Source organism: Epargyreus clarus, unplaced genomic scaffold, assembly GCF_041222505.1.
Source record: "Epargyreus clarus isolate Ecla_fem2 unplaced genomic scaffold, WU_Ecla_fem_2.2 ptg000003l, whole genome shotgun sequence".
Classification (NCBI taxonomy): Eukaryota; Metazoa; Arthropoda; class Insecta; order Lepidoptera; family Hesperiidae; genus Epargyreus; species Epargyreus clarus.
In genome coordinates, this window is record NW_027332211.1 from 6,111,561 (window position 1) to 6,125,410 (window position 13,850).

Genomic DNA, 13,850 nt, shown 5'->3' on the forward strand with positions numbered 1-13,850 from the left:
AACATACATACATAGGTACATAGTTCAACAACATTTTTATAAAGACACTGAGTGACGACCAATATGATTAAAAATAAATAATGGATTTAGTTACGCACTCTTTCTTTTAGCACTTTCCTGTTACTGTTTTTTCCTGTTGTCTTACCAGATAAAAGCGATTGATATAAGCAAGAATAATGAATAATACTTTTAAATTTAAAAGAATCTACTCGAAAATACTTACTTAACGATTTCTCCAAGTGTTGATAATATGAGTTTATTTTACTATTTGTAGAAGCATAAAAAATATACTCTTAGTTTTTTATTTATAATTGATTTAAAATAAAATACCTTTCATATATCCCACCAATGACTAAGCCATAAATAGGTACTCCATTATAAGGCGCGGGATTTCCCCGAAACAGAGAACGTAAACATTTTCTTTTTCATAACCGTATATTTTTTTCCTTGTTAGTCTACATTCGAATTAAATGTTATAAACACAATGGCTTACGTTTTTGACAATGTTTGTCGTCCCAGCATAGTAATCTGCCGGAGGAGTCCGCCGGGCACTGCAGGTGCAGCTGGCCGCGGTCCTCCGTCCGACTCTGCGGGTTCGGACATAGCCCACACAATCTCGTATCATAGTTTGACTGAAACAAATAATAATGTTTTTACATCTTTCATAACATGTATGTAGCAGGCAAAAATGCACTCCATGGTAAATAACCACTGTTGCTCAAGGACGTTTGAATTATCTATCACCAGGTACATATGGGATTGTCCCTGTATTTCCGGGAATAGAATAGGGTTACGGTATCCCCTGCCTGTCCGAACAGGCGACTAAAAGGGGGCTTCCGGGGTTGCGGGCGGCAGGGGGAGCTCGAACCGTCCAGTAAGCTACCCCGGGATGGACGGCGGTATGAGTAGTCGCATACCGTCGTAGTCACCAGATGTTGTGGGAGGAGCGAAAGTCCAGAGCCCATGAGCCCAGAGTGCATCGCGCTTGGAGGACTCCGGTTGTGTTCCGTCGGAGATCCAGGAGTTCACCGACAAGCGTTGAGGGCGGCCACCGGGGGGGTTTTAGTGCGTTAAAATCCCACATAACCCTGCATCGCTACCACGTCATCGAAGGCTTCCCCCTCGTAAAAAAAAGGTACATATGGGAAGCTTTCGCTGAGAACTAAGTTGAAATGCCTCGTATTTGCGTCTCTCCTTTACACCCTTACACCCGAAGCACACTATCTAAAACGGGTCTGTGATCTAAAACTACTGTTATTCTGCAGAAATAGATGTGTTGAGGATGCTTCTATAATCGAACAATCAAAGGTTTTACATTCTTTAATTTCGCTCCCAATACAATGTGATGGTAATACAAGTTTATTTATATTCCCAATAGAGATTTATAAAACATTTACTCAGATGTAAACGAGAATAGTACTAGTAATATTATACGTTTCTAAGTATATTTATCATTAATGAAGAATATGTGAAAATAGCAAATGAATCGAAGCCACAAAGGTACCTATTCGGATGGTATTACGCACGATAGGACATATGCTTATGTTATTCTCGAGACGGAACTAGTAACAAAGAAATCCCACGGTCCGCGCCCCAAACTAGTTTTGTTAAGAACGTTATATTATTTGCGAAGTACTAGTTCCACCGAATCCAACAACGCATTAGTGTTTAGACTAACCGCCTATTGTCTACTGTCGCGTGAGCAACCGGTAGCTTGAGCGATTAAGTAGTGGTTTACTCGACTGTCAATAGATGCTCGGCAACTATTTAGTACATTATGCATCTATAGAGATACTGAGGCGATCGAACATTGAGAGATATTTTGAATAAATTAAATATGTACCGCACGTCGGTCGCTCAAACAACAAATTCTACGCTGGACCGGTAGCGGCATGCAAGTGGTGACTGTTAAGCAGCATAAGTCACTTTACAAGATGGTGGCCTATGCAACTGTAGCTCAGGCGACAGTCTTTTGTAATATAAATTTTACTTTACAGAACTTTTGTAATATAAATTTCGGTCTTTTCACGGCCACGTGTGTTAACAGTGAAGAAAAACTTCGGGGGCAAATAAAATAATCCGAGGATATAAGAAGTCACCCAATCAGCACTTGGACAGCGCGTTAAGTTGGTGATGAATGTGTATAACGATACACAAAAACGATATTGGTTTTAGCTACTGTCCAATATCTGTAGCATTACATGAAACCGAACAACTAGTGAAAGTACTTTGCGGCTTGATACGTAAGTTGAGTAAGGATTTATTTATATCGCATTAACTGTTATCGTAGACTGGAGTTCGTACCATTATATACAAAATTTTATCGTTAAACAAACGAAGTTTTCGGGAAATTTGTAATTCGCGAAACATATTAATAAACAGAACAATCAATTCATTAACTCATTGTGTGATGTATGAATAGTTCATACATCACACAATGAGTTAATGAAAAGCTACTAATAATGCTACGCTATACCACAGTATAAGGATATACAGTATTTTATCTTCATACAAACGCACGAAACGCAAGCCACGCCTACTCGCCTCGGGCCGGTACTAACTCGGTACACGAACATTCGTGAATGTGCCACGGTGACGAGCGGGTGATGTGACGGTTTTGTAAGATATTTTGTTGTTTCAAGAATAATATGGCGAAGAAGAGTTATAGATTATATTGTGTTGTTTTTGGTTGCTTCAATTCGTCAATAACACATCCAGATATAACATTTTTTAAACTGCCTGGAAACTCCGAAAGGTAAGACAATTACAATGATTTTTATGTTAATACTAGATACTTAATCTACTAGGTACTACTACTACTAAATTAGATTAGTTTTTAATTAATACAATTTGATATTTTAAAAAAATACGTATGATTGTTGTAATTTTGGTTCAGTAGACAGGTGTCAGAGCTTGTTATTTGAGGTTATCCCTCTTCTGAATTAATAGAATAAAACTATTTCTTCGACCAATTTACAACTTTTATTATTCCCGCGCAAAATAAAACTCGAAACTGTTGATAAACGAAGGGCTTGCTTGCACAACGCACGCGTCGTATTTATTCGTCGTCGCGCGGCGCAACAAAGGCTGAGGGCGTGGCTTAGCGGCCTTTCGGCACCCGTTTGTTCGCGCGATATGCCGCCGAGGGACTATTCTGAATGAGGTAATATAAATATTAGAAAATGAGAATGGATCTTAATTTATTTAGATCAATATTTTATTATTGTTGTATTATTTTAGGATCGTCAAAAATAAGAAACTACCATTTGAAAAGTATTTTCTTGATAATTCAACACCTTTGTTTACATTTTGGACACCCAATTATGAATCGGAGTATAGATTATATTAAAATTATTATTAGATATTTAAACTAAATTTTGCATAATTTGTGTTAATTTATAAGCTATCATGTCGAACATATTTCATATTTTATTGTTGTAACTGTCAAGTACCCAATTATAAGAATAGTTTTTATTACGTAATATATACATATTAAGAAACATAACATGCATTTTCATTCAACACTTTCTATATAATTAACTATAGCATTCATTTGTTTAAATAAAAAAATACAACATTTACAATCAAAAAATTAAAAAGAAAGTCAAGTATGCAGATGTAATTAAAAAACTGTAGGCAGGCAGCCCTAACGCGTTACCGTGCCCAGCGCAACCGTAGGTATCTAATTCAAGGTCAGGGCCGAGTTAAATTACTGTATATCCTTATACTGTGGCTATACTATACTTTCTTCGTTGTTAATAAGTTTGAAGTGAAGATTTAAATAGTCACTGTAGCAAGGACAACAGGGACATCGATAACCAAATCCACATAGAACAGAAGTTCAACCCAAAGCCAAACATTCCTTGTCCCTCCTGAGAACTCAACCGGTGGCCTCATACGTATGTCGCCAGCATCCATATTCTATCAACGAAACACAAGAACTGTTTTACGTTTGAAACCTTGTGGCGACGTTACCTCTACAGCCTTATTGTCCTTATTCTACCTCCTTAAATAAGCCCTTCATAAATAACCATCTCACCCTGATGACGTTGTTCTCGGCGCCTTCAGCGTTGATGCGGCTCCAGTCGATAGTGTTCACGTAACACAAGTGGTCGTTGTGCTGGATGCGGACCGCTCCTCTCTCTATCCTCGTCAAAGACCGGAGTCCCAGCGACTGTGGAAGCATAACTAAAAATTGTACCACTATATTTTATTTACGTACTAGTTTACATGTGGGTTCTTACCCTGTGTAAGGAGATTAAGATTTAACGCAGAAATATCATATATTTTTGCTGTTAAAGGTATTATTTCTCATATATCTTTGCGAGTACTCGAAATAGGTTCAGCTATTTTCGAGAGTGGTATGTACAGACTGATTAAATTCAACAATAGTTTCTATTTTCGTATAATGCAAATATAAACGTGTTAGATTAGTATAGAACTGGTATTTTGAAAGCTACACAAACACTACAATTTAATTTGATAGTCCATTGAACGAGAAATTTATGATAATAATTGAAATTTTAAAGCTTATCAATATCTAAACATCATAAAAGACAAAGTAAGTATAACATTAGTTTTAATCACTGCCGATAAAGCTGATGATCTCCTCAATAATTAACCTCTTATACGGTATCAAAACAAGTCAAAGCAATAACCACTGAACCGAGATATTGATATTCAATAATCCACAATAAATACCTAACCATAACATTCCTCAATCAAATAGTAAAATTACAAGCACTATAAAATATAATGGCATGATTAAATAAGCAAAATAGATAACTACTCAGTTGCAAATAATAGGTATAGCTAAAGAATTAATCATTCATACTGATAAATACGTAATCGCAAGATTAATTATATGTCAGTGGCCATTCAAGTTAGGTATGTTTACAGTTTATTTATTAGTTATTACTACTTATTACATACGAGTATATGACATTTCATAGTAATATCAGTCGATATACCAGTTTTGTTGTAAAGTGCTTGTTATGACCACAAAATTACAAATACATTGCTACCTGAATTCAGTTTTAAACCAAACAGCAGCTCTTGAAAATACGGTTATAAGGTAAAAATTGACGTGTCTTTGGTGCCTGATAGTTTGGAGAAAAGAAGCCCAGCAGTAGGTTAGTAATAGTTTGACATCGAATCTAATCTATTTCCCCCTATCCTAAATATAAATTACTTATCTGATAGATTCAGAGGAGAATTAAATGAGCAAATTTTAAAATCTATTTTCATACGAACTACAACATACTAGCTGACACAAACGCGGCTTCTGTATTCCATTAATCTTCAAATTATTAGTAGCATAATGTGGCCTCCAGACGATATTACTATATTCAATAGTGCTACGTAATACCTATTGAAGATTGACTATAAACCGTGTTTTGAATTCGAAACCTAACAAATATATTTAAAGAAAGGTTGTTTTATCGTCAGCAAGTTAAATTAATGTTTATTTCTCGAACTACATATTATGTTATAATAATTCCATACCCAACAAGTTAAATGAAATGAAAAAATCTTTAAATATATACAATTTACGAAACTGTAAGTGACGGCATTAACAAAAATATTCAAGAAAAGTGACCCCAACGGAGCTCCCTGCTGTATGCTAGCAGATATTTTGCAATATACCAACCGACACTATAAACCTAGAATCCATTAAAATATAATTCTAACTATTTTAGTAAATGAGAACAATTTACTCGTATTATGGATGCGTAATTTGTTAAAGGTTTAGAAAAATAACCAACCTCGATACCCGCACTGTCAAATATAACAAGTGCATAATCCTTTAGTAGGTGCATTCCCCGTATCACAGCAAGATTCGGGAACAGGTCGCCCAGATTACGCACGCCTTTAACAAATCTGAAAATAATAATTTCCATTAACAAACGCATACAACAAACTGAGTTCAAAAGGATAACTTAAAAACTACTTGTCTGATCTTGTTCAAATTTAAATGGAGCTACATGACACACAGCAGCTGTCGAATCACAAAAAAATCATTAAAATCGGTACACTCAGTAAAAGGTTATAAGGTAACACATATAAAAAAAAAATTAGAAATGAGAACCTCCTCTTTTTTAAATCGGTTAAAAATATCTTTGCTTTGAATGTGTGATTCATTTGTAAATTTTCATTACATATCAATAATAACACGCTTAAAAATACAGGAAAACGTCGTGAGAAAATATTTATGAGAGATCTCTGAAAAATCTTAATAATAAGCACTATGCCAGCGTAGAGGACTATGACCAAAGTCATTCTTATTCTGAAAGGAGGCAGATACCTAGCAGTGGGACAGTAACGAGTTGATCATGATAATTCCATATTTCACCTAATTATGATTATAGTTATAAGCCAAACAATGTTTTGCTATTTTCATTGTGCTGCGAGAACAATTAAATAGGGACAATGTAGTAATATTGTAACAAATGAGGTGTTATCTTAAACAACTTTAGACAAGTAATTGTAACAAGAATTTGCTTTTATTTTTATAACATACTATGCTACTCCGTTACACTATTTCATTTGTAAATCATTCAAAATGTGTCGGTCAAAGTATTAATCCCCTAATGGGGATGGATTTTTCAAAAACATTAAAACAGGTGTTTTTTACTTTGTAACTAGAAAGTCAAATACAAATTTACATAGCCCTTGCTTTAAGATCGAATAAGATAATAATTTCAACTAACCAATCATCAACCCATACTGCAACCCCTTAGGGTTCGTACACAAAACTGCGATGCGACGTCGCATCGCAAAAATCTGCGTGCTCCCTCGACGCATCGCAAGAACTTGCGAATTGATTCGCATCGCACAGTGGTTGTTGTTGTTGGTCACCCTGAGAGACGCTACGCCGCACGATATCGCATCGTAGCAATTCGCATCGCAATTTTCTGCGTTGCGATTTCGCATCGCGTCGCATCGCAGTTTTGTGTTCGAGCCCTTAGAGGCGCAATATTAAAAACATTTTACTAAGTGTCTATATCAAAAAATGAAACCGTTGTTCAAATTGCATAGTAACTTTAGTAGTTTAGTCTAGATATACACGAAGTCACCAATGCTCATATTTATACACGTGCATAATAGATAATTTGAGAATAATTATGTACCGGTAAATAAGTATGAAGTCAGTGACCTCCCTGAGTTCGGGGAAACTCATGTTGAGGGCGGGTTCGTTGACGCGCTCCATCAACACGATGCTGAGGTAGCCCTCGATCACCTGACACCCGCTCAGCTTGTGGATCATTGTCTCCGGGTAGCTCCTGATATCGATCGAAGAGCATACTGTAACAAACGAGAATTTGTGTCTATTAATTTAAAAAAAAAAAACATATTGACTAGTCATTATCAAGGTAGCATGAGTCGTACAAGTGTCTCTTTTAACATATTCTTTAACTCAGAACATGGCAGCGTTTAACGCTGCAGTTATAAAGCAGAAAAAAATGTAGCAGCAGTGCTTCCGGAGTAGAACTACGAATGGTTCTGCCAATTTCAAATCCAATAAAATATCAAGCGATTGAAAATTTTATCATCACATTTTAAAAATAATTATAGCATTATTCATGACTAGCTGACCCGGCAAACTTTGTACCGCCTCAAAATCTATTTATCAAATATATTTCATATAAAATATAGCCTATGGTATTCGTGGATAATGTAGTTTTCGAATGGTGAAAGAATTTTTAAAATCGGTCCAGTAGTTTTTGATTATTCATTACAATCAAACAAACAAACAAAGTTTTCCTCTTTATAACATTAGTATAGAAGTATAGATAAAGTCGCAAGCGATATTCCAGTAGGTAAATCTGGTAAGTCGTGTATTGGAGTCAATAAGGTGATCGTGGTGATCTCACCAATTTTTGTTCTTAAATTCGTTAAGCTAAATGGAATTGACGAAATACTGACTACAGCTAAATGACAATTTGAGACGAGTATTTAAACGTATAATTATTACTAGTATATATTTTTTTAAATAAGTTAATAATGTACTCTTTCTTTTAATTGTAGCTGGTGTCTTTCTACAAAGATTTCGGTAAAGCTTGGTAGGGCACAGTGATTCGTACACTTGGGAAACGATTAACATATTACTGCAACACATTGGTAATGTGTTTTAAGTAGAAGTGAAAACGTTACAAATGTGTGTGAAGTATATATGTGTGTCATCAAGTAGAAGTGAAGAATTTACTTCCCTTTCCCGTTTGTTAACTGAACAAATACGATACACAAACAACAATTTGTTTGTTCGAACACGCCTAGCTGACGCGCCATATTTCTATACGAAGCATTAATTAGGTGTAATTAATTTGGCATTGTTTTCGCAACAGCCGATCGGTGGCTGATGGTCTCCCGCGGAGCAATTCCCGAGGAGACCACATGCGAGGCTCTTGTGTGTGTAGCGACATGAGTGATGTGAAATTAATGTTTTTATTGTTGTTATTTAAGCCACTTCCTTTATTTACACTTGTAACTACTATTATAATCTCAGTGCCTATTTAAATTTAAGATAAGTAATAATAAATATTTAGGACAATATGTAATTGTTAAATTGTACTTAATCGTCTTATCAATCAAAGTGAGTTTTAATAACGCCTTTTTCCTACATGCAATATTTTAATCCGTGTTTTAATATGTTGTAAAAAGAATTAAATACTCATTGAATCATACAAATAATCATTGGTACTGATGTATTCTGGTCCATCAACGAGTGGGACACAAATTTTGTACACTTTTAAATCCAGCTTGCTCGAGGACGAATCTGGATTAGAATTGTGTAGCTCGCGAGTGAGTGATATAAAAGATATATATCTTCACCAAAGAGCTAATCACTCATCAACTCCGACGGATTTGAATTATATCTTTATATCCGCATCACATGGTTTAGTTCATAGATTCAAACGATTCCGGATATAAGATCTTCTTCAACTCAACAGTGTTATACTAGCTCGCGAGTGAGCGATGAGTCAAATGAGCGACTGACTGAGAGTGAGTAGTGAGCCTGATTCGAGTCAAATGCGTTGATTGAGATATATAACAGTTACGGTTACGTATTAAACACTAAATTAAAATATTTTATTGCTAAGAACATGGAAACCGGGATATACAAATAGCGTTGGCTGTGATAATTCATATATAATTTCTTGCCAGTTTTGTATTAATTATAGGAATCAAAAATGTTGTCAAAACATTATGATCTGATTCTCTGATATACTGATATAAAATGTCGCGTATCTTTACAGAGCTACTGAGCTAAAGTGAGCTATTGAGCTAAAAGAGTGATATATATCACTGAGTTCAAAAGATATATATCACTCTTTTCACTTTAGTGATACATTTTGCGCAACTCTAATCTGGATGTCGAGCCCACGCGCGCTCCATCGCGCACGCCACACTGTGCGTGTCATGCGTTGACCCGTCCAAAATATCTGTGCACCTGTCAAATGACGATAAGCGATGATGAATGACGCTTGTGCAACCGGACCACGACGGGAACTGCGTGGCGGACATTAAAATGTATCTTAAAATGATAAACAAGACATTGGCCATTTGTTTACTATGTGGGAACGTGCAACGGTTCATAAATGTCATTGAAAAGTGTGTTATGAACAGAAAACGGCATCAATTATTTGAGATAGAAATATAAGTATTTTACGCCGCAGAAAACTGATCTAAAAATAGATTAATTTGTTGTTTTTATAAAGAAATTATGAAGGAATATTTTGTAATTTATTTTGTATTTTTGTGTTATTTAAAGTTTTTCGTTCGATTAAAAGCTTTCGCATCAAATATTGTATTACAGGGCCCAATGTACATGGTGCCGACAAGTTAACGCGGCCGCTTATGGCCGGTGCGCGTGCGGCCGTGGCATTATCGCGCCAGAGATTGTTGTTTATTTCATCTCAACTGTTTCTGCGCATCGATCAGGCTGACTCATCGCGGCTGACTGCGAACGGCATGCATAGGCTTACATCGGAGCGTTTATAGAATATGGATAAACAACATTTTTTTATACATTAAAATATTAGGTCGACGTGACTAATGATTTATTTTGGTACGCATTCGCTTGCTAATAGGTTTTACAATTATTAATTTTAATTATTCAACAGGCGATCTGAATTTTTCTGAATCTCAATGGAAATAATTTTGGCCGAACATTTTTGGCAGAAATAACACATCCGGAAATAATAAACGGAGGGCAACATTGTATATTATTTGTTAGAAATTAATTTATTTCCTACTAAAACAGCTTTACATGAACAGGACAATCGTCGTCGTAACTGTCACTGCAGACGCAAATCCTAAAATACACATTGATACAATCTCTACAATTTCATCCTTACAATAGAAATAGTTTTATGTAGGTACTTGTTTATTTATGTAGCTAGTAGGTTACCAACGCGAATCGAGTAATCTACCAGCAATAAAACAACAGTACGCACTATGCAAGGTCGTGTTATTGCGTAGTTGTGTTGAGTTCCAAGTATTTCAGTTGGATCCGGGTGTATTGTAGTATATACGCAACTCGCTGTCGACGCGAAGGAAATGAGTAACGTGACATCCCGTTTTGCACGGAACAGCCCAGTTTGTAGGCAGGTAGGTAGACGTTGTTCCGCAATCCTTAAGGAAGACATGGAAGCGTCAGTATTACTTCCTGCCGACAAAGTGAATCGATTCCTTGTTTTACTTGTAGTAAAATGTGTTGCTCCTTGAAAGACTCGTCGTTGTGGTTATTGCAAAATATTTTTAGAGCAGACTTTTACCGATGATTTAATGTGCGTACCAAATTCGGTTTTACAGAAGCCGGCCAAGGTTTCCAAGACGATTAATTTATCGCCGCGTGTATGTCATCCGAACATCTAATTAATAATACTGTAAGGTTTATTAAAATTGATTTAATCTTGTAAACACGGTGTAACAATAGATTTCCTTTAATATTTGTTATTTTATTATTATGGCTCTTACATTGTTGTGAGCAGGAGTGGAAAATAGACCATAAAACATTACTCTTCAATACTCTACATTACTTACTCTACATCAAGTCGAATATAAAATTATTATTAGGAATATACTGAATACCATTCAATAGTTGATAATTGTGTTCTGCAAAAATTGCAATAACATTATTTGAAGACGCGGGACGCTACGGCGCATGTGCAAGGAAAGCGCGGAAGAAACTAAAATGGCGTCTCTGTGTAAACAACAACGCCAGCCAAATATTTATTTAGATGCCAGATAACTACGTTTGTCACTGTGTGGCTGTGAGGTGTGGCTTATTAAAATACAAAATAATAACAGCTCTTGTGTTACTTTTATTTTTGCACCAAAAATAAAATAGGAATGTAAAATACGCGAATGACAAATCTTGATATGAATAATTATTAGCGGAGTTCATAGATTAGTAAAGATTACTCACTCCTAACAAGAAAATGTACCCAGTTTTGAGAATTGAAACAGTTGCGTAAAAAAATTTTGCCACGTCTCCGTGCTAAAATGTCCCTAAAATATTTGAAATTATTATTATAAATTATTTAATTATCATGAAAATTACGCAGTATTAGTTATTTATTCGTAAAGGAGATGTTTCAAAATGTATGGGCTCCCGGCCACCTTTTGTACACTATACTAAAAACTAAGAAAACATGCAAAGAACAATTCGTAGGGGTTTATTTTCTTCAAATCATGTTCGTTTAATTGTTAAAAAACAATAATTTACACTTAAACTTGCAACACAACAGTGGAAAAACATCATGGCGGTAGTGATAACCGTAATAATGTCATCTGTCATTCTATTTTAACTTGACTATATACATTATATACGTTTTAATATATTTTTTACGCGAATGGGCGTAGATATATAAATATTGTATTGTATGTAGGTATTGAGAAACAATGCCTATATTTGATAAACATTAATTATATTTACTTTCATAAATCTTGACTTAAAACAAACATACCAAAATATGTACTTCTATACCAATTTATTTTAGTTAAAACATTTAAGTGTGTAAATAAAACAACTTTAAGTACACATTTGATAATATTTTACTTATTCTTCACTTAGATACATTATTTATACATTTTCAATATCTTCCCTTATCCATATTTTCATCCAATCATGTAGCAGGTTCTGTAATATCCTGTGACGAGCTCAGTCCAGACATCAAACAGTGGTCATAATGTGAGCGCAACTACCTACGAGTACGGTTCGTTGCCCAGCGATGCAGTTGCAATAATAACTGATTATTTTGTCATCCCAAGAATGTCCTTGCCTTGCTAATGCAATTATCTAAAAAAAGAGAAATGTAAAAAGATTAGCTTCTCTAGTTTAAAACTATTAACGATTATTTCACGATTAATACAACTAGCTGATGTATATTTTACCTGATGATATTGAATCCTTGTCAACGCAATCCACAGCGATCGCACGAAAATCACAAGAGTCCATAAAACATAAGCTGGGTAAACAAGTGAGGTAGAATCAGTCCAAAATCGTAAGCAGCACAGAGCAGAAAACATATTCAGGATTAAAATTGAATCTTCTCATCAGTACATATTGATTCAACGTTTACATTGGAGTCCACAATTATATAATATTTCCACTTTTACACATATCAAATTGACAACTTCTTCTTTTTTAATTTGACATGTCACTTACATCTATAAAACCAGATACTATTTAAAAGGTGGTTTTGTTATAATTATTATAAATAATTAATTAAATTCAGAAATAATGACGGGATACCCAAAACAAAAGCCAGGTTGTAAAGTACTAATGTAACAATAACTTTACGACAAAAACAGCGAAATACAGAATTACCGACATCCAAAGAGTATAGTAACCTATGTGTGGAGTACACATAGGTTCCCTGACCGACATCGACAGTTTTGAAAACTTGACATTGACAGTATTCCGCCATATTTAATACTTCAACGAGGAATGCTTATTTTAAATATTTTTAAACAAGAATACTTCAGATTATCAAAATATATGTGTATTTTTCTTCAATTATACAAATTAATCATGTTTTTTAGATATAGTGTACATGAGATGGCCGAAAATGAAACATCTCCTTTTCTCCAAAAATGTTTTTATTTGTCAAGAATTCAAAAAAGAACTTACTATAATAAGCCATTTGCGGCTTCATTCAATTTCAAGGCGGCGAAGTATCCTTACTAATCTATGGCGGAGTTATTAAAAATGGCGACAAATAGTGATATTGACAACTGAGTAGTATTAATATAAATTTTAGGCTTTCCATTGTAGATGCCAGGGTTCAATTTTAAGAAAAGCGCTAATGTTTTTTAAAACCCAACTGGTTTTGAAAAATAATTAAAACATGCTACAACGGAACGTACATAACAGATAGTCGCAGTATAAGCGAAAATTATAACGAATTCTATTATCATCATAAAACAATCTCTGTCGTGAATCAATTTACGATGGTTAGAAATAGAACGAAAGAATAAAACATCCAATAATAATCCACATAACGTACATTACAAATTGCTTTGTAACTTTGCCAATTTGATTTGTAAGTAAAAACATTCATAAAGCAAATGATTGCAGTAACTACATAGGCATAAAGGTTCAATATTGATCAATCGTAAATATAAAGTAAAGAGATTGCCGTGAAGTAAATATACGATTTGTTGCAACTTAAGTGCTTAACTCAAATGTTACGTGGTAATACGATTCAGTGTTTGACTAAATTTTAATTTGTACAAATATACATTTTATTATATTTAACATTATAATTATAATACAAATAAAGATGAGTGTACGCAAATAAAACGTGCGACATACGAGTAACGTGAGCACGACCACTTATCAA

The 13,850-nt window shown here is 34.7% G+C and overlaps 1 protein-coding gene across 6 annotated transcripts in view; it reads right to left on the reverse strand.

The window, feature by feature from the left end:
• Positions 1-13,850, reverse strand: part of InR (insulin receptor) — an 86,031-nt gene that overhangs the window by 25,075 nt on the left and 47,106 nt on the right. For all 6 annotated transcript variants that reach the window (XR_012103309.1, XM_073085261.1, XM_073085268.1 and 3 more), the window contains exons 3-6: positions 7,131-7,305; positions 5,766-5,880; positions 4,040-4,174; positions 494-632 (exon numbers count right to left, since the gene is read on the reverse strand). Coding sequence is in view for 5 of the 6 variants with exons in the window: in XM_073085261.1 (XP_072941362.1) it covers positions 494-632; positions 4,040-4,174; positions 5,766-5,880; positions 7,131-7,305 (564 nt within the window). In the remaining variant the exon portion in view is untranslated. The remainder of the gene's footprint in view (positions 1-493; positions 633-4,039; positions 4,175-5,765; positions 5,881-7,130; positions 7,306-13,850) is intronic.